At 42.6% G+C, this 13,354-nt stretch overlaps 1 protein-coding gene across 7 annotated transcripts in view; it reads right to left on the bottom strand.

Annotated features, from left to right (window-relative positions):
- Nucleotides 1-13,354, bottom strand: part of arfgef3 (ARFGEF family member 3) — a 49,591-nt gene that overhangs the window by 33,029 nt on the left and 3,208 nt on the right. For 6 of the 7 annotated variants that reach the window (XM_031804915.1, XM_031804919.1, XM_031804917.1 and 3 more), the window contains exons 3-6: nucleotides 10,499-10,580; nucleotides 10,014-10,145; nucleotides 8,844-8,912; nucleotides 332-445 (exon numbers count right to left, since the gene is read on the bottom strand). In XM_031804915.1, the coding sequence (XP_031660775.1) occupies nucleotides 332-445; nucleotides 8,844-8,912; nucleotides 10,014-10,145; nucleotides 10,499-10,580 (397 nt within the window). The remainder of the gene's footprint in view (nucleotides 1-331; nucleotides 446-8,843; nucleotides 8,913-10,013; nucleotides 10,146-10,498; nucleotides 10,581-13,354) is intronic. The other variant, XM_031804916.1, reaches the window with a different exon arrangement.

Here is a 13,354-nt window from a genome sequence, read left to right as displayed (position 1 = left end):
GAATTTCAGACACTGTATGGTGGCTTCACTTCATCTATGATTATGCATGCAATACATTCCCATGCATATTCAAAGAATTTGTGATCTTATTAGTGATTCTTATAATCACAGCAGTACAACAGTCTACCAAAATGTATAGAACACAGTGCTGTATTTTATGTAGCTATTTAATGAGGTGATTACAAGCTCTCGTATGAGCTCTCAAGTGTGAAATGAAGATGTGCCTCACTCTAGAACCACTCCCCTCCCCACCCAACCTATATTCATTCAAGTTGCTTCTAGTCTGAGTGGGTGATAATGTGAGAGGTCAAAGGTGCCTGGGGTGGCTGACCTGTCTGTGTCTGAGCTGCAGGGCGAGGTCCCCCAGGATCTGGCTGAGGGTGGCCCTCACGGCCGTGTTGATGCTGCGCTGGTGACAGCTGGACATGTACGTCTCGATACACACCTGGAAAACAGGACACACACACACACACACACACACACACATTACAACATAGCAGGGAGCTTACCGTTACACCCAACGACTATAAATGAAGGTAAAACCTCTCAAGAAAAAGCTTGCTGGACTGAAGAAAGTCTGACATCAGGAACGAATGAACATATAATCTTTAAAGCAACACTGTGCGATAGCCGAATTGAATTAAAGCAAGTGAGATGCCAAGCCCTAAGGAGACAGTATAGGACACATAACTGCTTTCCGTCACTTCACACTTTTCATTTCTTCCCACTCTACATAAATGAGTATAGAAATCTACATGACATCCCAGTGGCTAATTGAATTATGACCGCCTCTGAAAGCTGGTCTCTGTGGCATACGGAGGATGACACAAGGGCTGGGAATTGCCAGGGACCTTAAGATACGATGTTATCACAATACTTTGGTGCCAATATGATATGTATTGTGATTCTCACAATTCTATACTGTATGTATAGAGATTTGATGTTCCAAACATGTTGCTCACCATATGTCTGCTGCAGAGGGACAAGAGAGAGCCAGGAGAACAATGTTTTAATCAGTCGTGGAATTAAAAGACCTGAAAACAAATTGGCTCCCTATTTAAAAAGAAGATGGAGAACAAACTATGAAGGAGAAATACTGGAGTTTTGGTGCAGGTACAGCTAACAAGCGCAAAAATAATATTGCGATAGTCAATACGATATATCGTCAAAAATAATATCCAAATATGTAACTGTAGAAATGTTTCCCCCATCACTAGATGACACACAGCTAGAGGCAAGGCAAATGAAGCATGACTGGAACACTCTTAACCCTCTCTAGTACAATAAAAGCAGGTGTCACCATTCAGAGTGGTTATCCGGCAGGTGAGATAGAACAGAGTGGAAACGTGTTCTGTCTCATCGTTCACACCTTATCTGCTGGATCCAATCTAAAATAAAGACTCCCAGTCGCTCTGGTAATTAACATGCAGATTCAAATGTGAAAGGCAACTGCTATTACTCATGTTTCTGTTCTGTTAACCAAGAGTAATCCTTGTGCATTTATAATCCATCCTGAGCAGTGATTCATGGTATGAATCAACTATATGACTAAAATAAGACTTTAATAGCTAGGTCAGTCGAATTATGAGATGACCCCCTAGACCAATGTCTATATAAATGAAGTGACCAGACGAGTTCAGCGGGGCCCCAGGGACTAAGGTCAAAAGGTCAGAAGGCAACTTCAGTTCCTTAAATCTGATTCCAAATATCAACTCTGTTGTTCTCAAAAAATAAACGTTTTTCGTGGGGGTACTGCATCATGAAGTATAGTCATAGTCAAGGTCACATCTCAAGGAGTGTGTTGACACTAAGGAAAGTGATGATCCCACAGATATGCATCTGTTAGTTCTGTGAATTAGAAATACATTGAACATGCGTCACTCTTTGAATCCTGGTCAACCTGACCCCAGACCAGTAGATCTGATAAATGACAACATATTTTTGCTAGGGGGTAAGGATGTTAGGTACAATATAGAATGAGTCACAATAATTGTTTTCTAAAAAAATGTAATGCAAATAGCAATCCTGGTGATATGTAACAATCCTTTGCAAGAACTGTCGCCATTATTAAGCATATTAATTATTAATGATGGAATATTTAAAAAACTAATATACAGTCGTGGCTAAAAGTTGAGAATGACACATATTAATTTTCAAAATCTGCTGCTTCAGTGTCTTTAGATAGTTTTGTCAGATGTTACTATGGAATACTGAAGTATAATTACAAGCATTTCATAAGTGTCAAAGTCTTTTATTGACAAATACATGATGTTGATGCAAAGAGTCAATATTTGCAGTGCTCCATCATGCTGGAAAAAGGCATTGTTTGTCACCAAACTGTTCCTGGATGGTTGGGAGAAGTTGCTCTGGGAGGATGTGTTGGTAGCCTTCTTTATTCATGGCTGTGTTCTTAGGCAAAATTGTGAGTGAGCCCACTCCCTTGGTTGAGAAGAAACCCCACACATGAATGGTCTCAGGATCCTTTACTGTTGGCATGACACAGGACTGATGGTAGTGCTCACCTTGTCTCCTCCGGACAAGCTTTTTGTCCGGATGCCCCAAACAATCGGAAAGGGGGATTCAGAGAAAATGACTTTACCCCAGTCCTCAGCGGTCCAATCCCTGTACTTTTTTGCAGAATATCAGTCTGTCCCTGATGTTTTTCCTGGAGAGAAGTGGCTTCGTTGCTGCCCTTCTTGACACCAGGCCATCCTCCAAAAGTCTTCGCCTCACTGTGCGTACAGATGCACTCACGCCTGCCTGCTGCCATTCCTGAGCAAGCTCTGTACTGGTGGTGCCCCGATCCCGCAGCTGAAATCAACTTTAGGAGACAGTCCTGGTGCTTGCTGGACTTTGAGCACCCTGAAGCCTTCTTCACAACAATTGAACCGCTCTCCTTGAAGTTCTTGATGATCCGATAAATGGTTGATTTAGGTGCAATCTTACTGGCAGCAATATCCTTGCCTGTGAAGCCCTTTTTGTGCAAAGCAATGATGACGGCACGTGTTTCCTTGCAGGTAACCATGATTGACAGAGGAAGAACAATGATTCCAAGCACCACCCTCCTTTTGAAGCTTCCAGTCTGTTATTCAAACTCAATCAGCATGACAGAGTGATCTCCAGCCTTGTCCTCGTCAACACTCACACCTGTATTAATGAGAGAATCACTGACATGATGTCAGCTGGTCCTTTTGTGGCAGGACTGAAATGCAGTAGACATTTTTTTTGGGGGGGGGGATTCAGTTCATTTGCACAGCAAAGAGGGACTTCATAACATTCTGGAGTATATGCAAATTGCCATCTGAGGCAGCATACTTTGTGAAAATTAATATTTGTGTAATTCACAAAACTTTTGGCCACGACTATATGTATATATATATATATATATATACTGCTCAAAACAATAAAGGGAACACTAAAATAACACATCCTAGATCTGAATGAATGAAATATTCTTATTAAATACTTTTTTCTTTACATAGTTGAATGTGCTGACAACAAAATCACACAAAAATTATCAGTGGAAATCAAATGTATCAACCCATGGAGGTCTGGATTTGGAGTCACACTCAAAATTAAAGTGGAAAACCACACTGCAGGCTGATCCAACTTTGATGTAATGTCCTTAAAACAAGTAAAAAATGAGGCTCATTAGTGTGTGTGGCCTCCACGTGCCTGTATGACCTCCATAAAACACCTGGGCATGCTCTTGATGAGGTGGCGGATGGTCTCCCGAGGGATCTCCTCCCAGACCTGGACTAAAGCATCCGCCAACTCCTGAACAGTCTGTGGCGTTGGTGGATGGTGCTCAATTGGATTCAGGTCTGGGGAACGGGCGGGCCAGTCCATAGCATCAATGTCTTCCTCTTGCAGGAACTGCTGCTACACACTCCAGCCACATGAGGTCCAGCATCGTCTTGCATTAGGAGGAACCCAGGGCCAACCGCACCAGCATATGGTCCCACAAGGGGTCTGAGGATCTCATCTCGGTACCTAATGGCAGTCAGGCTACCTCTGGCGAGCACATGGAGGGCTGTGCGGCCCCCCAAAGAAATGGCACCCCACATCATGACTGACCCACCGCCAAATCGGTCATGCTGGAGGATGTTGCAGGCAGCAGAACGTTCTCTCGACGGCGTCTCCAGACTCTGTCACGTCTGTCACATGTGCTCAGTGTGAACCTGCTTTCATCTGTGAAGAGCACAGGGCGCCAGTGGCAAATTTACCAATCTTGGTGTTCTCTGGCAAATGCCAAACGTCCTGCACGGTGTTGGGCTGTAAGCACAACCCCCATCGGTGGACGTCGGGCCCTCATACCACCCTCATGGAGTCTGTTTCTGACCGTTTGAGCAGACACATGCACATTTATGGCCTGCTGGAGGTCATTTTGCAGGGCTCTGGCAGTGCTCCTCCTGCTCCTCCTTGCACAAAGGCGGAGGTAGCGGTCCTGCTGCTGGGTTGTTGCCCTCCTACGGCCTCCTCCACGTCTCCTGATATACTGGCCTGTCTCCTGGTAGCGCCTCCATGCTCTGGACACTACGCTGACAGACACAGCAAACCTTCTTGCCACAGCTCACATTGATGTGCCATCCTGGATGAGCTGCACTACCTGAGCCACTTGTGTGGGTTGTAGACTCCGTCTCATGCTACCACTAGAGTGAAAGCACCGCCAGCTTTCAAAAGTGACCAAAACATCAGCCAGGAAGCATAGGAACTGAGAAGTGGTCTGTGGTCACAACCTGCAGAACCACTCCTTTATTGGGGGTGTCTTGCTAATTGCCTATAATTTCCACCTGTTGTCTATTCCATTTGCACAACAGCATGTGAAATATATTGTCAATCAGTGTTGCTTCCTAAGTGGACAGTTTGATTTCACAGAAGTGTGATTGACTTAGAGTTACATTGTGTTGTGTTCCCTTAATTTTTTTGAGCAGTATATATATATATATATATATCCTTGTTTTTGAAAGAAAAGCACATTTGTTGTTCATTAAAATAACATCAAGTTGATCAGAAATACAGTATAGACATTGTTAATGTTGTAAATGACTATTGTAGCTGGAAACGTCTGTTTTTTTTATGGAATATCTACATTACATAGGCCCATTATCAGCAACCATCACTCCTATGTTCCAATGGCACGTTGTGTTAGCTAATCCAAGTTTGTCATTTTAAAAAGTCTAATGAATCATTAGAAAACCCTTTTGCAATTATGTTAGCACAGCTGAAAACTGTTGTCCTGATTAAAGAAGCTATAAAACGGGTCTTCTTTAGACTAGTTGAGTATCTGGAGCATCAGCACTCCTGGGTTTGATTACAGGCTCAAAATGGCCAGAAACAAAGATCTTTCTTCTGAAACTCATCAGTCTATTCTTGTTCTGAGAAATGAAGGCTATTCCATGCGAGAAATTGCCAAGACACTGAAGGTCTCGTATAACGCTGTGTGCTACTCCCTTCAAAGAACAGCGCAAACTGTCTCTAACCAGAATAGAAAGAGTGGGAGGCCCCGGTGCACAACTGATCAAGAGGACAAGTACATTAGAGTGTTTAGTTTGAGAAAGAGATGCCTCACAAGTCCTCAAATGGCAGCTTCATTAAATAGTACCAGCAAAACACCAGTCTCAGTGGCGACTCCGGGATGTTGGCCTTCTAGGCAGAGTTGCAAAAAATAGCCATATCTCAGACTGGCCAATAAAAAGAAAAGATTAAGATGGGCAAAAGAACACAGACAGTGGCCTAGAAGGCCAGCATCCCGGAGTCGCCTCTTCACTGTTGACGTTGAGGCTGGTGTTTTGTGGGTTTGATGGAGCTACAATATTCAAGCTGATCTATCCCCTAAAAAAAATATTTTTAAAATGCATTAAAAAAAAGACAACTCTCGCTATTTCTCCCTCCTGCCTGGTGCTGACGTAGTGGAAAGACCACTTCAGACATCAGTGGCCTTTAATGTTGTGTTTCCATGCCAACGAGATTAGAGGAGGAAAGAGCACCTTGTTTGACTTGGTTTGTTAAGGTTACAGAGGAATTAGTTAGGGACAGTCAAGGTCCTCTGTGTCTCTGCCTGTCTGTGTCTGTACCAGGGATGAGGAAGAGCAGGGCATGGACCATCTCTGTGACACGTCAGCAAAGAGATGGATGAGAAATAGTATTCACCCACAGAACACGTAATTAAAATGTATCCCAAAATAATAATGATAAGTTAGTTTTTACCTGTAAAGCTGTAGACATTAATGTGTTAGGAAAGAATGGGATGTATCAGTTACAGTGCCTTGCGAAAGTATTCGGCCCCCTTGAACTTTGCGACCTTTTGCCACATTTCAGGCTTCAAACATAAAGATATAAAACTGTATTTTTTTGTGAAGAATCAACAACAAGTGGGACACAATCATGAAGTGGAACGACATTTAAGTTAAGTTAATACTCTGTACGCCACCTTTTGCTGCGATTACAGCTGTAAGTCGCTTGGGGTATGTCTCTATCAGTTTTGCACATCGAGAGACTGACATTTTTTCCCATTCCTCCTTGCAAAACAGCTCAAGCTCAGTGAGGTTGGATGGAGAGCATTTGTGAACAGCAGTTTTCAGTTCTTTCCACAGATTCTCGATTATATTCAGGTCTGGACTTTGACTTGGCCATTCTAACACCTGGATAGGTTTATTTTTTAACCATTCCATTGTAGATTTTGCTTTATGTTTTGGATCATTGTCTTGTTGGAAGACAAATCTCCGTCCCAGTCTCAGGTCTTTTGCAGACTCCATCAGGTTTTCTTCCAGAACGGTCCTGTATTTGGCTCCATCCATCTTCCCATCAATTTTAACCATCTTACCTGTCCCTGCTGAAGAAAAGCAGGCCCAAACCATGATGCTGCCACCACCATGTTTGACAGTGGGGATAGTGTGTTCAGGGTGATGAGCTGTGTTGCTTTTACGCCAAACATAACGTTTTGCATTGTTGCCAAAAAGTTCAATTTTGGTTTCATCTGACCAGAGCACCTTCTTCCACATGTTTGGTGTGTCTCCCAGGTGGCTTGTGGTAAACTTTAAACAACACTTTTTATGGATATCTTTAAGAAATGGCTTTCTTCTTGCCACTCTTCCATAAAAGGCCAGATTTGTGCAATATACAACTGATTGATGTCCTATGGACAGAGTCTCCCACCTCAGCTGTAGATCTCTGCAGTTCATCCAGAGTGATCATGGGCCTCTTGGCTGCATCTCTGATCAGTCTTCTCCTTGTATGAGCTGAAAGTTTAGAGGGACGGCCAGGTCTTGGTAGATTTGCAGTGGTCTGATACTCCTTCCATTTCAATATTATCGCTTGCACAGTGCTCATTGGGATGTTTAAAGCTTGGGAAATCTTTTTGTATCCAAATCCGGCTTCAAACTTCTTCTCAACAGTATCTCGGACCTGCCTGGTGTGTTCCTTGTTCTTCATGATGCTCTCTGCGCTTTTAACGGACCTCTGAGACTATCACAGTGCAGGTGTATTTATACGGAGACTTGATTACACACAGGTGGATTGTATTTATCATCATTAGTCATTTAGGTCAACATTGGATCATTCAGAGATCCTCACTGAACTTCTGGAGAGAGTTTGCTGCACTGAAAGTAAAGGGGCTGAATAATTTTGCACGCCCAATTTTTCAGTTTTTGATTTGTTAAAAAGGTTTGAAATATCCAATAAATGTCGTTCCACTTCATGATTGTGTCCCACTTGTTGTTGATTCTTCACAAAAAAATACAGTTTTATATCTTTATGTTTGAAGCCTGAAATGTGGCAAAAGGTCGCAAAGTTCAAGGGGGCCGAATACTTTCGCAAGGCACTGTATATGCATCTTAACATGCAAGGATGAAGAGGGTAATCTCTATTCAAATGAAATCCCTCAGGGTAAACAGGATTTTACACCTTCTGTTCCCGGTGCCAGATCGACAGAGCAGGAGCATATATTACATCCAGGACTGCATTAGGTCCAGTTATTTATGAGCTGCTGTTAACAGTACAAGAGCAGCGTTAACGCGGCCGCATACATAGAGTCGGTTTGCTGCTAGCAGAACTTGGCTAGGCGAAGCGACCGTCTGGGCTCTCATACTCCCTGAAAGACCCTCACTTGAAAAACTAGAGAAAAAGCTTACATTTCACTGGTGTTTGTCCCTCTCGAGCCAACATAGTCAGAAACACTTCCTCAAAATAGTCGGAATTAATAAGATAAATCAAGAAATGCTTAATGAATGTGTTTTTTTCCCAGAGGAGGTCTTAGTCTTTATATCTAGCTAAGATGTTTTGTGCAGTATTTCTCAAGTGAAAATAATTGCTTGAAAACTAGTAGTCTTTCGTTGAATGACAACAAGCACTTCATGTTCCCACTCACTCGTAATGCATTAGATTACAATGACTGTGACTACCATAAATGTTGGACGCATAGCAGCAACACAGAAATTCACCTTTGTGATGGATGGTCCTCGTTAGGCTGTTGCTGGCAGTAGCAGGGAGTTGATGCTACTGAGGTGGTGTTTTGTGACACATTATGTCAATAGTCAGCATTAATCAGCAGCCTGGCGCAAGGCTGAACAGATACAGACCAGACCTGGGTCCAAACACTATTGGGTTTCTATCAAATTACTGTAAGTATTTGACTGAGCTTGTCTGGAGTGTCAGGGGGGGTGGGGGTTGCACTTTTAGGACTATTCCATTGCTGTAGGTAAGCTCAATGAGGTGCAGCTAAAGTATTTGAAAGAGAACCAATACTATCCAGATCTAAAATAGACTGCAACATCCAGCAGGTTGACACTGGCTCCCTGTCCTCCCTTTGCATATCAGTGATACCTCCGTCAGGCTAGGCTTACCTCAGCAATCCTCAGGATGGAGTCTCCATTGATCTCGAAGGTGGAGGAGTACGTGATGCAGAGAAGGACCTGTAGGGCAAGGAGACAAAGGCTTGTAAAACACCCATCGAACTGAACAGGGAAAGAAGATTGGGGGCAGCTGCATAAAGACGAGGCTCTCAGAGATAATCCTCTCCATCAGGGAACATAAACTCTGTATAGAACAAACACAATGCCTTGTGTGACTGTGGAGAAAAGTACTGTGGCATTGCTGTCAAAACAGACAGCATCACTTCAACTACTCAGCATAGCAGAGTTTAAAATACATTTAGCTAGAAGTATATATTTACTGTCTTTTTTGACAAAAGTCCTGTTTTTGCATTGCCATATCTGGTATGAAGGAACAATAGGGTATCAGGTAAGTGTGGAGCAGAAGACAAATGACATGGTTACCCATGGTTACTCAGAGCACTCTTACAGGCAGAATGAACACTACACTGATCTTATAGTAATAACTCTGTGGACACTAGAGACATGAGGTGCAGCCCACATACAGCTAATAGTAAAGTAGGCAGTAAAATAATCTAGTTTTAAAAAAGTACAACAAGTGGCATGATCATGAGAGCCACAAAAGTAAACCACAAGTAATCAATACAGTACTGTGAATTGGTGTGCACATGGCAAAGACAACCTTTCACTGTTCTCTCATTTTGAACAACTTTGGCCAGATTTACTACACCAGCAAGTGTTTGCATCAGTTCAAAAATGCCCCCCAATTGAACATGTTGAAGTCCATTCAGTTACGTCTTGCTGTGTGACATGATTTACTGGATGCCCCATTCTGAGGTGGCTCTGTGCCCAGTACTATATGATGCAGAGAGAAGCGTATGGTGGAGCATAATAACTGTAGAGTGATTTGTGGCAAACTGAGACCGCACGTACTGTATCCATGAGTACAACTGACTGGCAACAAGCCAGGGGATGGTCCCGGCTTCATTTTACTACCTGGGGACCCTTTGTGCAATACAGTAAAATACACCAGCAGTCTTCACACATCGGCATCAGAGGGGAAAAAGTCAAATTCTTCATTGGATTGTAAAGTATACTCCTTTAATCAATGGTTAGACCAGCTATAACAGAGACTAAGTCATCTGATCGCTTTAATAATCCCAGTGTGCAGAGAGGACTGACCTTCATGACCTCGACCTGCAGGTCCTCGTGGAGCATGGGGGTCACCCTCACTGCATCCAGCATCTGACTCAACAGCTGGCTCTCCAGAGCCTCCGCCTCCACAGCCACAAACCTGTCCTCACACAGGATCTTCTGCAGTCAAACGAGGAGGAGGAGTAGAGATGGAGAATGGCACCAAATGGAGGAGACAGAAGAAAAAAAAAAAACAGGGAGAGAGTTGGACAATACACAATCAGAAAATGTATACTGTGTGTAAAATATCAGAATTCGCAACAAAAATAATAATAATGCAAATTAGGCTTCACTGAAGGGTAATAGGTTGGGTTTGTAGCAGTAATGCTTGTAATGAACCTACATTTCCTCTCAGAATGTACTGTAGTTTCACAAATGCATGGCTAGCAATGACCTTTTCCTGTACCTGGTTCAACCACATCTGCTGTTTTGTACAGTACATTGTTGCTGCATGTATAGCTGCTGGACTGTACCTGCATTCCTGTGAGGGCAGTCTGGGCCAGTTTCATGTTCTTGGACTCCAGTGCCAGCTGAAGAGGGAGAAGGCATCTTTCTCTGCAAAGGCGAACATATGATTAAGCTACCGAGAGAAAATACAAACACTGAGGGGCAAAGCTTTCATATTTAGGATGGAGAAGGTTGGATTGAGGGATCTGACAATATTACCTGTGGAGCTTTCCAACAAGAGATTACAGCTAACATGTCCACATTAAACAAAACAAGAGCAAACAAAGCACAAACAAATCTGATGCAAAAATAAGAACGATACTTTCACATCAACCATGTTAAATTCCCAGCCTGTCCCCTGAAACATTATAAAATCACAACAGCCTACAAAAAGAGACATTTAATCTCATATTAATCTGTCTGAAATCAAGGCCACAAATCCACAACACCTATTTATTAGTGGCATTTTATATCAGATGTTTTGGGAGAATTCTTGTTGCTGCTTGCACTCAAAATGATTTGGCTGATGCAGAAAATCAAAGAAACGGAAAAGCTTTCCTTTTCGAGAACATTGCAGGAAGGAAGATACATTTCCTTTGAAGGAAAGCAAAACAAGCTTTGCCCTTTTTACCCAACTGGAATTCCATTTCCAAGTGGCTACAGGGAGCAAGTGTTCTTAACTAGACAGGTTTGTTCTGTTTAATAAGGAGAAGTCTTCTTTCTACAGTATCAAAATCATGCGTCATGCTGAGCTGAACATCAAATCAAAGTTTATTGGTCACATGCACAGGATACAGGGTGTAAACAGTACAGTGAAATGCTTACTTGCAAGCCCTCCTCAACAGTCCAATACACATTAATACAAATAATCACAATAGGTATCCTGCCACGTGTAAAGGAAATTAGCATGCCATATCTAAAATAAACACAACCTTTTCCTTAAATCAACATACTGAACATCAAATGACAACTTCAGCATAAACTATATACAGTGGGGCAAAAAGGTATTTAGTCAGCCACCAATTGTGCAAGTTCTCCCACTTAAAAAGATGAGAGGCCTGTAATTTGTCATAGGTACACAAACTATGACAGACAAAATTAGAAGAAAAAAATCCAGAAAATCACATTATAGGATTTTTAATGAATTTATTTGCAAATTATGGTGGAAAATAAGTATTTGGTCAATAACAAAAGTTTCTCAATACTTTGTTGTATACCCTTTGTTGGCAATGACAGAGGTCAAATGTTTTCTGTAAGTCTTCACTAGGTTTTCACGCACTGTTGCTTGTATTTTGGCCCATTCCTCCATGCAGATCTCCTGTAGAGCAGTGATGTTTTGGGGCTGTTGCTGGGCAACACGGACTTTCAACTCCCTCCAAAGATTTTCTATGGGGTTGAGATCTGGAGACTGGCTAGGCCACTCCAGGACCTTGAAATGCTTCTTACGAAGCCACTCCTTCGTTGCCCGGGCGGTGCGTTTGGGATCATTGTCATGCTGAAAGACCCAGCCACGTTTCATCTTCAATGTCCTTGCTGATGGAAGGAGGTTTTCACTCAAAATCTCACGATACATGGCCCCATTCATTCTTTCCTTTACACGGATTAGACGTCCTGGTCCCTTTGCAGAAAAACAGCCCCAAAGCATGATGTTTCCACCCCCATGCTCCACACACGACGCGTTGAGTTTTTACCAAAAAGTTCTATTTTGGTTTCATCTGACCATATGAAATTCTCCCAATCGTCTTCTGGATCATCCAAATGCTCTCTAGCAAACTTCAGACGGGCCTGGACATGTACTGGCTTAAGCAGGGGGACACGTCTGGCACTGCAGGATTTGAGTCCCTGGTGGCGTAGTGTGTTACTGATGGTAGGCTTTGTTACTTTGGTCCCAGCTCTCTGCAGGTCATTCACTAGGTCCCCCCGTGTGGTTCTGGGATTTTTGCTCACCGTTCTTGTGATCATTTTGACCCCACGGGTGAGATCTTGCGTGGAGCCCCAGATCGAGGGAGATTATCAGTGGTCTTGTATGTCTTCCATTTCCTAATAATTGCTCCCACAGTTGATTTCTTCAAATCAAGCTGCTTACCTATTGCAGATTCAGTCTTCCCAGCCTGGTGCAGGTCTACAATTTTGTTTCTGGTGTTCTTTGACAGCTATTTGGTCTTGGCCATAGTGGAGTTTGGAGTGTGACTGTTTGAGGTTTTGGACAGGTGTCTTTTATACTGATAACAAGTTCAAACAGGTGCCATTAATACAGGTAACGAGTGGAGGACAGAGGAGCCTCTTAAAAGAAGAAGTTACAGGTCTGTGAGAGCCAGAAATTTTGCTTGTTTGTATGTGACCAAATACTTATTTTCCACCATAATTTGCAAATAAATTCATTAAAAATCCTACAATGTGATTTTCTGGATTATTTTTCCTAATTTTGTCTGTCATAGTTGAAGTGTACCTATGATGAAAATTACAGGCCTCTCATCTTTTTAAGTGGGAGAACTTGCACAATTGGTGGCTGACTAAATAGTTTTTTGCCCCACTGTAATTATAATTAGATAAAGAGTATGATAACTTCAGTATTACTGGATGCACTGAATCATAACCATATAAGAACACCATTAGGCTACCAGTCATCTACAGGGCCGACTTATTTCCGAGTATGGACTAAAAGCCTATCGGAGAAGGTTCAACTTCATGGATTACTGGTATCAAAGGGGATGGAAAGATATTTCCCTCTGAGGCTGCTCCTGGTCTGTCATGGATATACTGTGTCAATGTACTGTAAATATCTAATGTCGGTGCATTGAAAGAGTTATGCAACCACTGGTCAGAGTGCAGGTCACTGAGCTTGAAAACCCACTGTATATCACTATATTATTAATGGCCGA

Source organism: Oncorhynchus kisutch, linkage group LG25, assembly GCF_002021735.2.
Source record: "Oncorhynchus kisutch isolate 150728-3 linkage group LG25, Okis_V2, whole genome shotgun sequence".
In the NCBI taxonomy this organism is placed as follows: Eukaryota; Metazoa; Chordata; class Actinopteri; order Salmoniformes; family Salmonidae; genus Oncorhynchus; species Oncorhynchus kisutch.
The sequence above is the reverse complement of the archived record's forward strand: the minus strand, read 5'-3'. Positions and strand labels throughout refer to the sequence as shown.